At 43.6% G+C, this 17,942-nt stretch overlaps 1 protein-coding gene across 3 annotated transcripts in view; it reads left to right on the forward strand.

Annotated features, from left to right (window-relative positions):
* The window catches only part of frmd4a (FERM domain containing 4A), a 106,883-nt gene that overhangs the window by 16,703 nt on the left and 72,238 nt on the right, over positions 1-17,942 (forward strand). The window contains exon 1 of one of the 3 annotated variants that reach the window (XM_031293467.2): positions 4,115-4,338. The exons of 1 other annotated variant lie outside the window; for it this stretch is intronic. In XM_031293467.2, the coding sequence (XP_031149327.1) occupies positions 4,306-4,338 (33 nt within the window). In that variant the 5' untranslated portion in view covers positions 4,115-4,305. Of the gene's footprint in view, positions 1-4,114; positions 4,339-17,727; positions 17,749-17,942 lie in introns of those variants that run through there. One more of the 3 variants, XM_036003575.1, reaches the window with a different exon arrangement.

Raw genomic sequence — 17,942 nt, forward strand, 5'->3', positions numbered from 1 at the left:
GTATGAGAGCAAGCAGCAGTTCGCTCTCTTGTGGCATTGATTTAGCTGTAATACTGTGACAGGGTTGCACATTGACTTATGAGTCCCTCCGTTTCCAGCCAGACACCTGGCACACACAGTGAATAACGATGAATATGACTTCTCTCTTTTTTCTTGCCTTCCTCCTGTCTCTTTCTCTCTGTTATGCTCTGCCATGGGGCTGCCAACCTGCTTTTGTTCAATTGGGTCACCTGAGTTGCTGGACCAGGTAATTTTTGAAACGTTTTTAAGCAGACAGATATTCCCTTGATGAAATTCCACTATTGAAATATCAATTCAATATCAAATGTCAAAACTAAATAAAGTAACTAAACAAATGGTGTCTGGCTAAGTCAACAGTGGAGTGTTGGAATGGCCACAATGGCAGATGGGACAACAGATTAAAAGACAAAAACACATTGGGTTAAAGCATGGAGTCGGAGCGGCTCTAAAAGAAAGCAGAGGACCTCTAATGCTCCTTTTCTTGCCGTAATAGTTTAATTGATAATCATTGCAATTAATCTCTTTGTTTTCCCGTGAAGTTACAGTCTGTTTAGCAGCGGCTAATTGCCTCAGTCCATTGGATGTCAGTTTTTTGCAGTGTAATTGCAGCTCTCTGTAGAAACACCAGAGAAACAGCCAGAGAAAATTACACCATTTTCACATGTCCGCGTTGTGGCTCTCGCATATTGGCTCAGTGCAAATGCTGTTGTTTATACTGTAGCGTTTGCAATTGGCTGCATGTACCGGAAAGTATTGTAGCAAGAATTATACTGCAGAATGTAGAAACCAAAAAGGTTAAAGCAAACTAGAATCAGAAGGCCTTAAAACGATAAATGAACACACTCTTAACAAGGTGTGTTAGTTGACCGCGTGATTGAAAAACTCACAAGGGATCCATTTTGGGGTCCAGCTGGGGCAACAGGGACAGGAGTGAGGATGAGGAGAGGGGAATGGGAGAAGGGAGATGGGGAGACACAGAGGGTGGTGATGGGTTTAAGGGCATTGTGCAGTGTATTGCAGTGTGCACTGCATTGTGCAGTATTGTCCTGTGATTGTAATAGTTATCACCCACCCCTATATCCTATCCACCCATTCTTTCCTTTATGTATGGCTATGTGTGGTTTAATAGTGGCTGGGAAGGGTTGGGGGCAGGGACGAGGTGTGTGTGTGTGTGTGTGTGTGTGTGTGTGTGTGTGTGTGTGTGCATGTGGGATTCGCTGACAGGTTAACATTCACTGTCAGCAGTAATGCGTGATGGTGATATATGGGGCTGTATGTCACTGTGGCTTGCCAGACACATGCTCATCCAGCCTGGTGGGGGGAAAAAAAACACATTTTCAACCTCGCTTTATCCTAAAACAACATTTCTACGCTGATAAAATACAGGTCTGCCTAAAAACATAATCTCTCCTATAAACACACAGAGAGCAGAGCTAAAGTAGCAATATATATTCAGCCAGCATTAGGAAAAGAGAGAGTAACCAAAATAGAAAATGGATCAAATGAAGCATTGTTTGGCAAAGAATGAAGAAAAAAAAGGCATTCTGGGAATTGTGAGGGGGGAAAAAGGTGCTCAAGGTTTATTTACAAGGCTATATTTAGGGAATACCTCGGGTCTACCATTGCTCTAAAGGTCAGAGGTCAGCTGAATAATGAGATTTGAGCTCTTCCCACTACCTCCTTATAGAGACCTCTGCGGCACTTATCCAATTTTTACATCATCAATAAGTGAGTGGGAGGAGAGTTAGTGGTTGATGTAGTGTGTGTCTTTGCCCGTGTGTGTGTATTTCATTCATGTGTCTGCTTTTTGTCCTTGGTGTGTGTGTGTGTGTGTGTGTGTGTGTGTGTGTGTGTGTGTGTGTGTGTGTGTGCGAGCATGTGCTGTGATACAATCATATGGTCTGATGGCCGTGTGAAGTGGTAAATTGTCTGATGGGAAGTGGACCAAGGAATGTTGTCCTATGGGAAATCTCCTGTTTAAATAGAAATGGAATACGTCATGACTAAAAACCTTGTTCATTGGGGTTCAATTTAATGAGATGTTAATTATCTCAATGATCATGAATATTGCATCACATTTCACCTTCTAGGCCCCTGAACAGTGTGTTCATGTTTGTGATCATGCAGTCCAATTAAAATCAAAATGGCAGATGTTTCAAAATCAGGTTCATAAAATACTATTCTGTTCATTTTCAGGACACTCTGACATTCTGCTTCAACATTGATCAATTTGACACTACCTTTGCTGCATTACACACACTGTACTGTATAGGGCCGCCTGCAGGTTGAATGTTATTGATCTCATCCACACGTTGTCGTGCTGAGATGTCTGTGTCATCCAGGCCAGCCTGCGATCAATGCTGTTATGCAGCATGTTCCAGGTTCCAGTCTATCTGCTTTTTCTTCGCTGCAATGGTTATGTGACGGTGTAACAGTCCCCATGCGTCAGCACCAGCTGTGGGGATTCAAATGTATGTTAACACACACTTGAACACCAAATCATCATCAGACCCATGTATGTTTCTTATGGAAGAGAGAAACGGATGTTTTTTCCACGACTGAATGTAAATTGGTTAATTTGTGAATTAAAATATGAAGGTCATCACTGTTACAGTGCCAGTACAATAGTTAGTCGTGTGTAAAGTTCTGTGGTACATGGTATGGTGAGGATATGTGATACATGTGCATAGAAAAACTAATGAGGGATCCTCAACGGTAATGTCTGTCGTGGTTAATTTAGTTCATTTAATGCTTTTTTTTCTTATCTGGGTCAATACAGAGAAGCCAGGCTAAAAATAGTTGATAGAGAAAGGAAGAGAGATGCAGAGAGAGCACTGCACTTGGTGTCATGCAGTCCAGGCAGTGAGGCCTGCTGCCACCTGAACCACCGGTGTCTTCAGCAAGGCAACAGGCACAGGAGTGCACCCATCTTATTTATGTATTTCAGTTTTAATGGTCTCACTGCTTCTCCGTGCTCCTACCGAGCATGCATTGTTGCTATGGCAACGGCAAGATGCAGCTAGGAGCAGAGACGCACACACACACACACACACACACACACACACACACACACACAACTCAGCCATCACCCTTCATTTCACAGTTTGTCTTTAACGGCAGCTCCATTGCATGCAACAAGCCAGAAACCTGCAGTCAACAGGAGAACATGACATCAAACCCCTAATATAACAGCCTCCAATATGCCAGATGACCTCTAACATGTTATAATTATAAGTTATGGTGCAGCTGTAGCCGTGTGAACGTGGGTATACGTGTGGAAAGGAGGGACAAGGTTTGTGAGAGTGTGTGTGTGTGTGTGTGTGTGTGTGTGTGTGTGTGTGTGTGTGTGTGTGTGTGTGTGTGTGTGTGTTTTAGTGCATCTGTGTGTTTGAGAGGGTGACTCATGCCTTGTCTATTAAGAGAATAGAGGGTGATCAGGTTGCTAGGCGATTAAGAGCCAGTATTGTCTGGAGGGACAATAGTGGCCCTGAGAGTGCCCTCTCTTCTCTTTCTCTGTGTCTCTTTCGGTTTCTTTCTCTGTCTCACACACACACACACACACACACACACAGACACAGACACACACACACACACACACACACACACACACACTATAAATGTACATTTTGTCTGACCCCCCGGCTTGAGGCTTGGGCGGGAACAAGGAGTTGACAGTGAGCAGGAGGATGAAAAAAAGAAGCATTATGGGAAGCTGAGAGGACGGAGAGAGAGGAGGAGAAGGAGAGGAGAGAGGGCACTAGCAGGAGAGCTGTACCATTAAAAAAAAGACCTGCAATCATTTGCCTCTTTGACGGGAACAAATGTAGCTGGAAGCAGTGAGGGAGAGTGAGAGAGAAGGGGACAGGCAGAGAGAGAGAGAGAGAGAGAGAGAGAGAGAGAGAGAGAGAGAGAGAGAGAGAGAGAGAAAGAGACCTTCCATGGACATTGCACATTCAAACCACACAGCTTTATAGGGGAAGATCACACCAACTGACAGGTCGGCGGAAGGAGGAGAAGCACCAGGACTTTGGCACTGCTGTCTCTCCTCCTGCTCCTCACTGTGTGTGCCTGTGTGTGTGTCAGACACACACACACATACACACAGGCTCTCTCTGTGTGCCTGTCAGTGTGCTGGGCTCTCTGGGTGGGTAGGGAGCTGCGTTGTAGACGAGATGTTTGCTCTGAGGATGAGACAGCGTTTCTAACAGGATCTATTTGCGGACTGGGATAATAGACTGACACAGCTGAGAGGACCCAAGCCCACCGAAACCAACCGAATCAGCCATGGAGGGACTGCTGTCTCCAATGAGGACGCGGGTAGGTTACCATGGGGATTACAGAGCATCCCAACTACTGTTTCCTCCACAGGAATCCATCACCAGAATGGCATATAGGGAGATAGCATGCCTTGCAAGCTGCCGGGCTGCAGAAATAAATCAGTCCGTGCCGCTGTCGCCGTGGTGATGCAAGAACTCAAGCTGAGAAGTTTTCAAGCTCCTGGCGTTGCTAGGGGCGATAGGCAGAATGCTGGGAGAGTGTGGAAGACACAGGAGGTCTCAGATAGAAGATAAACATGTTTAATAATTGCAGAAAATGTAAATACAGTTTCAGTTTGCATGCAAAACGCGTGCGTGCACTGCACATGCATGTTTGCGTGTGTGTGTGTGTGTGTGTGTGTGTGTGTGTGTGTGTGTGTGTATGTGTGTGTGTGTGTGTGTGTGTGTGTGTGTGTCCACGCACAGATTAGCAAGGGGTTGCTTTGAAAAGAATGACTCAGTGTTTCAGAGTGGTGCCTCTCTCCCTTCAGTACAAACCACTGTCCTTTTGATTTAGGATAGAGAAAGAAGGAGTGGAGAAAGATGTGCAAGGGAGGAACTGGGTTCAGATTGTACAGTCAGTTGGGTGAATATCTGAAAGTGCCAATTCACTATTGTTCTTGCGTTACATGGCCTTTTGTTTGAGCTATTCGTATCGCTGTCTAACATTAGAGCTTTTAGGTTGATGTCTCACTGTGCTCAGAGCATCTGTCTGACAGTGAATGTCTGTGTCTGTGTCGTACAAAAAAGGCTAATGAAAGAAGAAAATGATGTGTGTGTGTGTGTGTGTGTGTGTGTGTGTGTGTGTGTGTGTGTGTGTGCCTGTGTGTGTGCCTGTGTGTGTGCCTGTGTCACTGTCAGAACACACTTGGTTATTTGTCTGTATCCATGTGCTTGCATGTGACATCCAGCACAATGGTGTGAACAGTAATGGACCCTGAGAGTTGTCTCCCTCCCAGTTGAGATTTGAGATGAAAACCTGTGTGTTCCAGCTGGGAATTTATGTTTGAGATATATTATAGCGTGTGTGTAATTTGTTAGAGAGGGAGATGTAGCTGGATAAGGAAAGCACTGTCATATTGAAGCCGTGATAATGTTATCAATATTTATAAAGGCATGATTGCATTTTTGGAAGGAGACTCTGTTACTGTTACTTTTGTTACTGTTTCTTAACCATATCCAGACATTTCTTTAACATCTGATACACTGAGAAAAATTGCCCCAATTTGAATAAGCTTTGCACCCTAAATATAATATTCTTTAGTCTCTTTCTAATGATTTTTCCCCCTTCAGCCTGCTTCTCTCTCAGAGGACAGAGTGGATTTAGCAACCTGCCTCTCTTTTACACGTTCCACTCTCCCTTCCCCCTCATTTTTCTATCGCCACTGGTACAGACCCAAACAACCAAAAATAAATCCTCCACTAACTGTATGTTAAAATTAACATATATATTTATAGTCTGTTTGCTCATATTTTAAAATATAGGATTAGCTGAAAACCATATAGTGACTCCCACACAAGCTTCAAGGAGTTGTGAGGGTGCTGAAAGGGTTAAGCCACAGAGATGACCTGATGGTGTTGTCACACACGAGTACTCCCGCCTGCTCACCTCTCCTCCCTCACCTTTACGACTCGCCCTTTTTCTATTAATTTCATTGTAGCTTTGGTGCCTTTTTCTCTTTTCCCTTGTGTAGGATGAGCCACACACTCCCTTTTGCATTTAAGCCAAGAGTGTGTCTGTCTCTTTCTCACTTCTCCGTCCTGTTTGTCTGCCCACCTGCCTGCCTGTCTGTCTGTCTGTCGGCCACTCGCCGTGTCTTTGGCAGTTAGCACAAGCGCTGTAATTGGTATTTGCAGATCGGCCCATGATCTAATCCAAAAGAGTGTTAGCGGGCTGTTTGGAGATAGACTTGGCTTCAAAGTTATGGCGCGGAATCAAGCCTGCTATATCTGTGCTGTCTGCCACTCTGGCCAGATTTGCCCAAGAGCTGTGGGAATCCTTTTATTGACTAAACGACTTTTGCATTTATCTTCATCAGCCACATTGAGCTTCACATGCCCCACAGTCGATCTGTGTATCTTAGGTTTGGCATCAAAGTTCCTTTAGTAGATTTATGTGAATGAATCACAGCATAATGAGCCACTGCAGGAGTTTCTCAAAGTTTACACTGCATAATCTCGCTTCAATGTGCCTTTTCTCACCCTCAGAGATAAAAGGAGGGATCTAGTGAAAACAGCGACTTTGATGTGTGAAATAAATCTTTCAGTTTACTCGTAAACAGCAGCAGAGATGAGAAACGTAAAGAGAGGAACAAAGTAGAAGCAAGGGGGCAATGCCAGGGTGTTTCTCATTGGCAGTGGAGCAGTGTATACTTGCAGCCAAAAACTGCAACAGCATCTGTAGTAAATCGGAGAAAAATTGCTTCAAAGTGTATCCTCTGCCATGATACAAGCTTTCTCTGTGTACTTCATTTACAGTACTCTAATCACTGAGAAGTAGAATTGCTAAAAGTGTTTTAGGTTAGCAACAGCAGTGTGTAACTGGTTCAAACTGAATGAAGTCATATGAAGCGTGTGTGTTTCATATGGTAACAAAATATGTTTTTTTATTAAATTAGTGTATAGTTTTTGCAAAAAGTGTTTAATTTTGCAAAGGGTCTGAGTTGTTCTGCTAATTGTGTGTGTGGTTTTGCTAATTGTGTGTAGTGTTTTGAACAACCGGTCCCTGTTTTCAAAATAGTGCTTAAGCAATTGGAAAAAAAACTGTAATAGCTTTTATAGTTATGATTTTTCACTCATATAAAAACAAAACCCTATTCAGTATTTTTATGTCAAAAGACAAAAAAAGTAGACGAAGAAAATCAATTCCCTCTTGTCTTTGTAGGGCAGTATGCCTCTAGGTCTTGCCTCAGGGATACACAAAAGGTGACCTCAACCCCAAGATAACAGACAGGGAAAAGCAATAGCCTGTAAAAGCTGCACTACTCCTAATCCCCAGCTCACTAAAATGGGAAAATTGTGCTGAGATGGCTGTGTTGAAGAGTTGTGCTCAAAGCTCCCGCTCCTCTACCTCATTCCATGTTTCCTATTTTTTTCCCTGCACTCTGAGACTGTATCACTCTCCCTCTCTATTTATATATTTAGGATGACAGTAATGGGCAGTGAAGCAGGAAAATGAAATAAAATAAGCATCAGTAAGCTGTGTTGTTACATCCAACGGAAAAGAAGGTCAGCACACAAAGAGCATGCAGAATATAGTGAGCAAAGTATTCCTGAAGGAATCTGAAAGAAGTTGCCAATTTTTTATCTTCGGCATCATTAAACTTTGCTCATGCGTATTCCTCATTATTGTATAGTCTCTCCTTACGTCTTTTTAATGGGATGTTATAGTTTGGTACTGCAGTCACACTGATTCACATAGACATTATTGCACACGATTTCCACATCCCAGCTCCGCTTAACTGTGCACACTAACCACCTCTTATTTTTCTGAGGCAAAGATGAGAGGGAAAGAACAGATTCAGACAGGCATATACGAACAGAAAGACACACTCACACTCACAGATTTAAAAGTGAAAGATCAAGTCCCCTGTTGGTACACCCAGTTGTATGTAATATATGCATATAGGGCAGTAGAACAAGGAGCTCTAGCTTCATAGAAAATTTCCTCTGGAGAACATATGCTGTTGTACGGCACAAATCACTTAATGTGTGTGTGTGTGTGTGTGTGTGTGTGTGTGTGTGTGTGTGTGTGTGTGTGTGTGTGTGTGTGTGTGTGTGTCAACTCCTCCTGCGCGTTAGTGGATCAATAGGGAGTAGTTATCAAGAGATTAACCCCATCAGTGCTCCATCAATCTAATCAGAGAGACTCCTCTGCTCTTTCTCTCTCGTTTACTCTATCACTCTCTCACTGCTGTCGTTCATCTGCTGGCTCGCTCTCTTTTTCGGCACAGTGTCACTGCCTCTCTCGTCTCTAGCCTCTTTCCTCTTCAGGTCATGTGTGTGAACGTGTGTGTGTGTGTGTGTGTGTGTGTGTGTGTGTGTGTGTGTGTGTGTGTGTGTGTGTGTGTGTGTGTCCAGCTGCCCATGACAGATGGAGCCATTACAGAAATGGCCAAAGGCTTGGGCATGCATGCACACTTGCCCACAAACACATATTTATTCCATTATGGAATGGCGATTTCACACACACACACACACACACACACACACACACACACACACACACACACACACACACACACATACACACTTCTTCTCACCTTCCCCTCTTCTTTGTTGTTGCCTTAGCTCCACTGCATCACATGCAAAACATCACAAGCACTCCAACTTGACATCAGTCTGACGCATTTTCTCCCTCCCCCCAAAATCCCTACAAGCCCTGGGTACCACATGCCCCCCCCCCCCCCGCCCCTTCGCTGCTTCATTTCCCCCTCCATCCATCCATCCATCCACCTGGTTCATTAACAGCCAGGCGGCTGTCAAGATGGTTAAGGTCAGGGTGGCACAGAGAAGAGGAGGAAGCAGCCAAGAGGGAAGTGACCAGACCCACATCCCTGAAGCCAACCGTCTCGCTGCTTAGATGAAAATAATTAGGAGAGAAAAGGCAGATCTGGTGGGCTTTGGATTAGTAGCACAAGGTGGAGCTGCCTTTGGCAAGCCACTCAGACACAGAGACACACACGCACCTACACGCATTCAATACACAGCAGGTTGGCTGGCAGCATTTAAAGGCCAAAGTAAGCAGCAATGGGGAGATGTCTGGTGGCTGCAACCACGTGAGGCACATGCAAACAAACACACATGCTGAGGCACACACACACTCACACACACACACACACACACACGCATTGTACAGCACCATCTCCCAGCTGTCATTATTGTCAAGGGTAGTCTCTATTAGAGACAGTGTCACAGTCATGTACTGTGATTTTATTAAAAGTAAAAATAAATGTAACCCATTTGTCCCATTTTGTTTTTCAGAGATAATGTATCTTACTGTAAATATAATAGAGATGCATTCATTATTTGTTTTTGATAATTGAATGAGGTGAAATTGCTAAAACACAAAACACTAAAACATAGCCACAATACACAGTAATAAAGCTAATTACAGCTAATAATCTTTAATGACTTTATTAGCTTCTGACCTTTTCATAAAGTGTTTATACAGAGTACAAGGAAAATGTGAATCCCAACATGCACATCTGTTAGGATATTTATGCATTCATGACACACAGGGAGGCAGATAAAGAGAGGTGGAACTGTTGCTTTACTGTGTAAGATGAGAACAGTGGGATGCCATGTAAAGAGATATCCTCCCACATTTCCCTGTTTGAATCTCTCATCTCCACTTTCCCCATTTGAAGATGTGGCACTGCATGTCGGCCATACGCCATCTCTGATCCTATCTGTGTGTGTGTGTGTGTGTGTGTGTGTGTGTGTGTGTGTGTGTGTGTGTGTGTGTGTGTGTGTGTGTGTGTGGACACATGTGAGCGTGCCCTGCTGTGTCAAGCATGTAAAATGTACTCTTGTCCCCTTGAAGAGGCCCGAACTATGAGATCAATCAGAGCGCAATTGAGCAAGCAAAGAGGCAAACCTGTGATGCACTTAATGTTAGGTGTTGTCATGGAAACACAGGGTGCAGATTTTCCACTTCATTGCCTGACATCAGTCTACAGGCGTTTTTCAAAATGATTTCCAAGAAAGGCAATTGAAAGATGGGAGGGGAAATTAGTCAAGTGTCCAAAAAGATAGTTAAAAGACAGCAAGACACAGTAGTATCGTAATGAGAAATTCACACCAAATTCAACACCTTGCTTCAATTAAATGCACTTGTGTTTGTGTGTCAGTGTTAAAACCATGCACTTTAGATTAAAGAGCCGTTAGCAGTCCTATTATGTATATTGACTCTATCTGTGTGATTGCATAGAATAGATAGTCCCAAGAGAGCTTTCCCTGTACTGCTTTTAGCCTTCGGAGAATCAGAATGGCAATTACACTTTCCTATATTGGAATGTAATCACAAGCGTGTGCACACACACACACACACACACACACACTTTTGATGAACGAGCAGAGGATTGGTACTGTCACCTCTGCGACAAAAGGTGACCCTGCATTGAACAGGTATCATACATCACCCTATCAGTAGATCTACTTAGCAATTTTACACATACACAAATACACATCCACTCACACAGGAAATAGGTGTTTCTTATCTCCTCCAGTCACAAGCACTTAAGCATTTCCTCCACTCTTTATTGTGCCATTTTTACCTCAACCCCACCAGAGACCCACCGTTTCTAGCCCATTTCTCCCCTCTTTTAAGCCATCCTACCTCCTTCTCTATACATCCTCCCTTGGGCTCTGAACTGTGACCTCTTTACATGAGCAGAGAGGAAGCTGGCAGCAGTCACTAGCAGCACTCCCGAAATATGATTGGCTGACCAAGAACTGGAGTAGTGTCAACCCTGTCCTGAGGGGAGAGAGAGAGAGGTGTGTGTTGTTGTAGAAAAGAGAGAGGAAAGAGAGGATAGAGGTAAAAGAACATGTATGTATTGTGGAACCTAATTTCCGAGGTGCTAAGTACATCTATATCAACAGAAAAATGCCATAAAACAAGTTAACATTTAATACTCACAGTTGGTCTCCAGCAGCAACTGCGCTGGTCCAGCTTTGACCTATTCACATACACTGAGGGATACTGGTTCTATTACAAATACAAATGCAGCCTGAAGCGCCAGGTAGTACAATGGAAAATTGTTCCCCCACCACCGCAGGGACTCAGGTTCAATCCCTGGCAGTGGTGTTTCTGGCTACTGGCCTGGGTGCCCATTTGAGCGTAATTGGCAAAGTAGCAGGTAGGAAGCCACAAAGGATCATATCTTTGTAACTGCACTGATGTGATCACATGGACCTCCTTGTGTTACTGCCTCCCGGTGAAGCTTCTAAGTGGCAGATGAAAAGAAGCAACTTGCAAGTCCACGTGTCTCGGAGGTCTACACCCTCCCCAGGCCAACAGAGGGAGGTATTACTTTAGCAAAAAAAAACTGCAGTGCAGAGGTACAAAAGGAGAACAAACTCAAAAGAAAAGAAAAAATACAAATGCTGCCATTTTTGTTTCAAACAGGTATGCTCTCCATGACTATAAAAGCAGTATTTAGGTTTGTATTGTACTTGTCCTTGTTTATTTGTTCACTTCTTAAGGATATTGGAAGACAGAGCGATAAGAGTGGAACATTTTGTGAAAGACCATGCTGTTACAGATTTTACAGCTCTTATTCTAAATATTTCATTTTTATGTTGTTCACTGGAATAGCGTTTTTCCTGTTTATTTCATACTTTAGTCATTTCAGTTTAAAGTGCACAGTGCATGCACAGATTTTACATTTGCACTTTTTATGCTCTAGCACGCTAATGACTAATTCATGATTAACACACACGACTTCTCAAGGAGACAAAGACATTGAACACTTTCCCCCGTACACACATACAGATGCACACACAAACAGTCCATACCCACAGACACACATGCACACTGGTCCATTTGCATGCTCCATAACATCTACATGCACAGCTTCAGACATATGGACCCATATGCTGCCACAAGACAGCCTTATTGATGTAGGCCTGTCAGCCTCCCAGCAACACGACTGGGGCTAGCAGGTTCAGAGCTGCTGCAAGGATGGATGGATGGATGGATGGAGGGATGGATGGATGGGATAAGGGGAGTGATAGAATGAGAGACGATGATGGGGAAGGTGCCAGATGATTGGACGTGGAGGGGGGAGGAGATTCTTTAGAGCCGTTTTGGGATATTATTGGTGCTTCTCAGAGGGAAAAGCAGCAGTGGAGACAAGCTTTTAATAAATGTATTTCTAAAATAGGTCTACACTAAGGGATTACTTGCAAAGAGAGAGAGAGAGAGAGAGTGTGTGTGTGTGTGTGTGTGTGTGTGTGTGTGTGTGTGTGTGTATGTGTTTGACTGCTCATATAAGGGGGTCATTCAACTAAATATACTTCAACTGGTGTGGCGAATCAAACCATTTATTTTCTTTAATTTCAATCTCACTGTCTTGCTTCATTGCCAAAGTGTAGGTAGTACTCTGTATTTTATTGGACCCTTCCTGTCATATTTTTTTCCTCTCATCGTCAATCCGTTTCTTTAGTTACGAACACTCTGCAGCGGTTGCCAGGTATCCTATTACCACCCTTCTCCCATGTGTAGACATCTGCCATTACGCTGAATTAACCCCAAATATGGAATCAAGGTTGCCAGATTGATGCTCATCTATCCTCCAAGGAATACTTACATCATCCTAAGTGTCTCACTGACCCTCAATGCTCTCATTACTGCTTGTTAGAACAATTAAATGTGACGTGTGTCAGATTCATAACTCACCCCTGCATGTGTGTTTGTGTGTGTGCTGAACAGATTTGAGCATCTGCCATTGCAGTTAAGGCCATTAATACATGTCTAGAGGTGTTTGTATGTGGATGTGTCTGGTTTTCGGCATCAGCTGTTTGTATTTGCTGTGTACTCTGTTTGTACATGTACTTTTGGAAGTTGTCTGACAAACTTGATTTTATATAAATGTGTATTTATGAGACACAGATAGTCAATGTGTGCGTCTCTTTTCACTTGGGAAATTACTGGATCGTACGCTTCCTGCTTTAGTTTGTTGAAGTTGCAGATATGTATATTTACACATTTAACACATACATAAAACACAGCAACAGAAGCTAAAACATTTGCATCAATCGCATGTTGGGATTCCATAAATATAAAGTGGATAATAAAGAGGAGGCCGACCTCTTTAATTAAGTACACTGTCAACCTCGGTTGTGGAATGTTGTTCGGCATGTCCTGAAGTGGGTGCAGTTAATTGTTGGGAAATTATTATTTAAATACTGGCTTTGAATACAAACAGTTTCAAAATAATAGTGCTACAGAAATACACCTTTGTAAATCATAAGGTAGTTTTTGTTGAGGCAAATGTTTCCCATGGGCACTGATCCAATTTTGTGGTAAACAGTTTGTTGCAACCATCTTCTTGTGTCTTTGTAAGCTTGCACCCACTGTTCCTGTTTTTCATTGTTAATTGCCTGATTTTGCAATATGATGCTACATTACAAGACTGTAACTCAATCACTGCACATGTGACCCTGTGTCATTTGGCTTCCTTGGAAGCCTTGGCCTCTTTGAAGTCTTGTAGATGTGTCTTAATTCCTCCTTTCATGTGCCATTTTTGTAATTTCATCCACCTCAAACCCTTTCCCAGAGCTTCTCACCAGTGTGCTGCATTTCATACTCTGACCACCAGAGTGCGCTGTGTGATGGGATTCCCCTTGCCTAGCCCAAGGCTTCCCTAAATCATGAGCCTAAGCACACCAAAGTCCAGTTGAGTTTCATTCACTGGAGAAGAGTAGTCTTGGCCCTATGTGTGAAGTGGTGTCCGTACGTCTCCCTGTTGCTCCTTCAGTAAAGTTTAGATTAGAGGAATCTCTCCACAGCAAGGTCAGCCCTGGTGAAGAAAAACTCCTGACATTGCTTAAGATTTGCGGCTGTCAGTGGCAACCGGCCTCCTCCTCACCATGTCCTCTCTGATGTATGGAGCCAATAAGAGGAGACCTTCAGCTCTAATGATCAGTGGTCTGCCGCTCTGCTGCTATGTGTGTGCGCTGGCCGTTTGGCCCCAATAAACACAGAGCTTTATTGGACAACTCCACAGTTCCTCTCATCCGTCATCACAGCTTTCTCAGGGCACAAGGGCTTGTGGAGGGGACCAGGTGGGGAAGGAGAAGAGAAAGAGGGTGTGTGTTGGGTGGGTGGGTGTGTGTGTATGTGTATAATTAATGACCTCATCCTGCTACTCCTGCTGTCCAAGAGGGGGGACAAAGAGCAGGGAAAGCAAGTGAAATCAAGAGCGAGAAACTGACAAGAAGAAGTAAGGGGAGGACAACGAGGGACAATGAGATTGAAGGAGGGAAGCATATGTTAAAGGCTGCATGGCTTAATAATGAGTTTTGTCAGTGACCGAGTGGCTGTCCCATTACCCCTGCTGTCTAATGGAGGGGCTATTACATAGGACTTACCCCCCAATAAGTCCTCCCCCTCTTCCCCCAGTCCTTAATTTTTCATGTGCCCAATATTTAGTTCCGTACTGCCTCCCTTCTCTTTCATAGCTTCAGCTGCTCTTCTGTTCCCATGGCAATGATGCGAGCTGAATGTAAATAAGTGGTAAATACCAAGGGACAGGACCTTGGCTTGCAGTGAAACCTGGGACTGATCAAGCCCTACCTGTCACAGCACTGTTTTTTTCTGACTGCTGTGGGGGTGAGGAAGTGTAGCAAGGACAAAGGCAAGAGAAGGGTGGGAGGTGACTAGTCTGTCTAGCAGTGGACTCCAGTGGAGGCTGTAGCCCCAGGTGGTCTGTCTGGCCCCCCTCTGTCAGCCCACCCCCTCTCTGGTTTCTTCTTTGATCCATTTTAAATATTAAATGTTTGCCTGTAAAACATGCAGTAGTAGCTGACCATCAATACCTCAAACTAATCAGTGAAAAACCATACAGACACAAACTGCACGGCTGTGATTTATATTTTACCTTCACAATGATGAGAGGGGTGGCCTGTAGTAATGTCAGGAGGTGGACATGATCTCCTCAAATTACGTATGTTTTTCCCTGAACCCCCAGGGCTCTCCTCCTCCTCTGCATGTTAACAAAGACAATCTGCCTGAGTCATTTGACCAGCGTTCGGCATTGGTTTGTGTGGCAGCGGTGCACCTGTCAGAGGTGTGGGGCCCATCTGTACAGTAACAAGCAGCTTAGTCCCATGCCTGCAGCAAGAGGTGGAGCTGGCACAATCTGGTTTGGGTTACTGCACTCCTGGGAGAAGGTGTGCATGTGTGTTGTGGGCTATAAAATGAGTAGGTCATGTTGGCTCATTAGAAGAACAAGGAAATGCAAGTATGTGTGTGTGTGTGTGTGTGTGTGTGTGTGTGTGTGTGTGTGTGTGTGTGTGTGTGTGTGTGTGTGTGTGTGTGTGTGTGTGTGTGTGTGTGTGTGTGTGTGTGTTTAGAACAGTGTGCACAGGTGCATCCTCTTTGTACTTTGCATTTGTTTTTTTACCAATCCTATTTGTTAGTTTGTGGTTTGCATGCCTAAGGGGTCTTTAATGATGTATTGTCTATAAAGAAGGAGAGTTGTGTAGTTATGAGGGGCTGAGAGGTTTACGGGGTTATAAGCACAGCTGCATCCTGCGTGTAGACGAATGAGTCTTACGCAAAGGTCGGAGGAATAAAAACTCTTTGGCTCGAGTGTGAGGAGTGCAGGAAAGCTTACATTAGTTTATAGGTTTTCAGTAGTTAGCCTCAGTGGATAATGAAACTAATCCTAGTTTATATATGACATAGAATAGCAGCTCTGGGGCCTACTTTTCGTAGATCATACACCCCTACATTTGTGTATTTATATCTATAGTAAATAATCAACATATAGGACAGAGATCCATTACAAATTCTCTGTCCACATTTTTAAAGCACCTAGACACACACACACACACACACACACACACACACACACACACACACACACACACACACACACACACACACACACACACACACACACACACACATGTGTTTTCCCCTTCCAGTATCCCAGTATTCTCCCCTGGGAGTACAATCATGTATAACCCATTTCCCCTCATGATCTGGTCTGTAAAGATTAAATATGTAGCTGTATCATCAAACATTTAACCCTCACGCTGCTTCAAATCAGATTCCTAATCGTGTGTGGACTTAGGGGATGGGGACTCACGTGCATGTCTTGATCCTAAGTTGATGTGAGTGTGCTGTTTGCACGCTAGAGTAATTCATAAAAGTTGTGCAGACTTGCTGGCATATGGGCATGCCTGCTTACCAGAGTGTTAATTGTTAAATTAGTGTCAGGTAAACAATGTTTTCATATCCGTCTATCTGTGCCTACTTCTGTGCTTGGCGTGGGCTGGGAAGCCTCCTCGGCACTGGGTAAAGTGGGCTAAGTTTACTGGGGCAGAAAATGCTGGCGCGTGACTCAATCCAGCGCCTTCATACAACCAGCCTCTAAAATATGCCTCTGTCGCATTCTGTCTGCTCAGTGCCTCTCAGACACACTCACTCTGTGTTAAGAGGCTTGTATGTAGGACAGGGAAGACAGAAGCAAAGTCTGCGACCTTTGCAAAGTTAGAAAAGGTGGAAGGTGTGTGTGGTTGTTTTAACGAATGCCTTTTGATCCCCTGCATATCATGTATTCTATTCATTTTCTACTCATGTATGAATGGGTCTCACTAAAATCCAAGGTGATTCATGGTGTTCAATGCAGCAAGAATGACATAAGATAGTAGAGTGCACCTGCCTCTCCCATCGCAGGCCTTTCTAGAAATCACACACACACACTTCCATGCACACACATACACACACACGCCTGCGCCCAGAGAGACACACAGAAATGGAGAGCCATTTACTGTAATGTGGAACGACAGATTTGGGGTGCAGAGTGACACAGCAAGATTCAAATTACTAACAGTACTGCAGAGAATGACTAAGCAGAATCCCTTTTATCTGCACTTGCTGTCCTTCGTCACTCGGGGCTGACAAAAAAAAGACATGAATGGAGACAAAGAAAACTGGAAAAGACAGAACAACTGACAGCAAAAAAGATAAAAATACTAAAGACAAAAACAGACCTACATTAAATAAAGATAATAATAATGCTTACAGGCAGAGTGGTAGGCATAGAAAAATGCATGACAAAGATAATAAACTCACAGACATGATATGACATACATCAAGTCAATAAAACCATTTAAGTTGATTTGGCTATACACATGAGAAGTTGAGGTGTGTATGAAGTGTGTTGCATTCTCTGCAGACTTGAACAGCTACTTGTCCACTGTATAACAGTAAACCCTTTAGACAGTTAGCTTTAGACAGGTGCTTAAGAGGCTTTATCGACATGTCTGGAATAGATACTATTTTTGAGTGTGCGAGTGTGTGTGTGTGTGTGTGTGTGTGTGTGTGCAAACCTCAAACCACTTGGAAGATTTGATTTGAACACATCCCTATTTTCCAAGCCAGGTGGACATCGCGATCAATGAGGCTCACACAGAAACACACTCTGCGCTCTTGCTCAAATTTAGAATTAAAGACCAAAACTGTCCTTGGAGCTTTTACTATCAATCAGAATCAGAGAGGCTTGTTTAGGCCAGTTTTGCGATGCACAGTCTGAGGTGCTGCAATAACCATGACCCTGGTGTTCTCGCTGTTTACTGGATTACTGGGACAGTCAACTTCCATAAGGAAAGCGGTGGTGGAGAGAAATTGGAAGACTCCTCAGACTTTAACTGCTTCAGTGCGCTTCATCTTAAGGTACTGTAAAATGGAGTCGATGTAGTGGGTGATTATTGGTTTGTATTCGCTACCATGCATTTTATTTGTATCTATAAATCTATGTAATAGCTATTGTTTATTTATGTGTGTATCATGTTTATGTGGCAGTGTCCACAGGGGATTCTTTATTCCACATGTATATTCAAATAGATCTGTGCAGAAATAATAGCTTG

Source organism: Sander lucioperca, chromosome 7, assembly GCF_008315115.2.
Source record: "Sander lucioperca isolate FBNREF2018 chromosome 7, SLUC_FBN_1.2, whole genome shotgun sequence".
NCBI lineage: Eukaryota > Metazoa > Chordata > Actinopteri > Perciformes > Percidae > Sander > Sander lucioperca.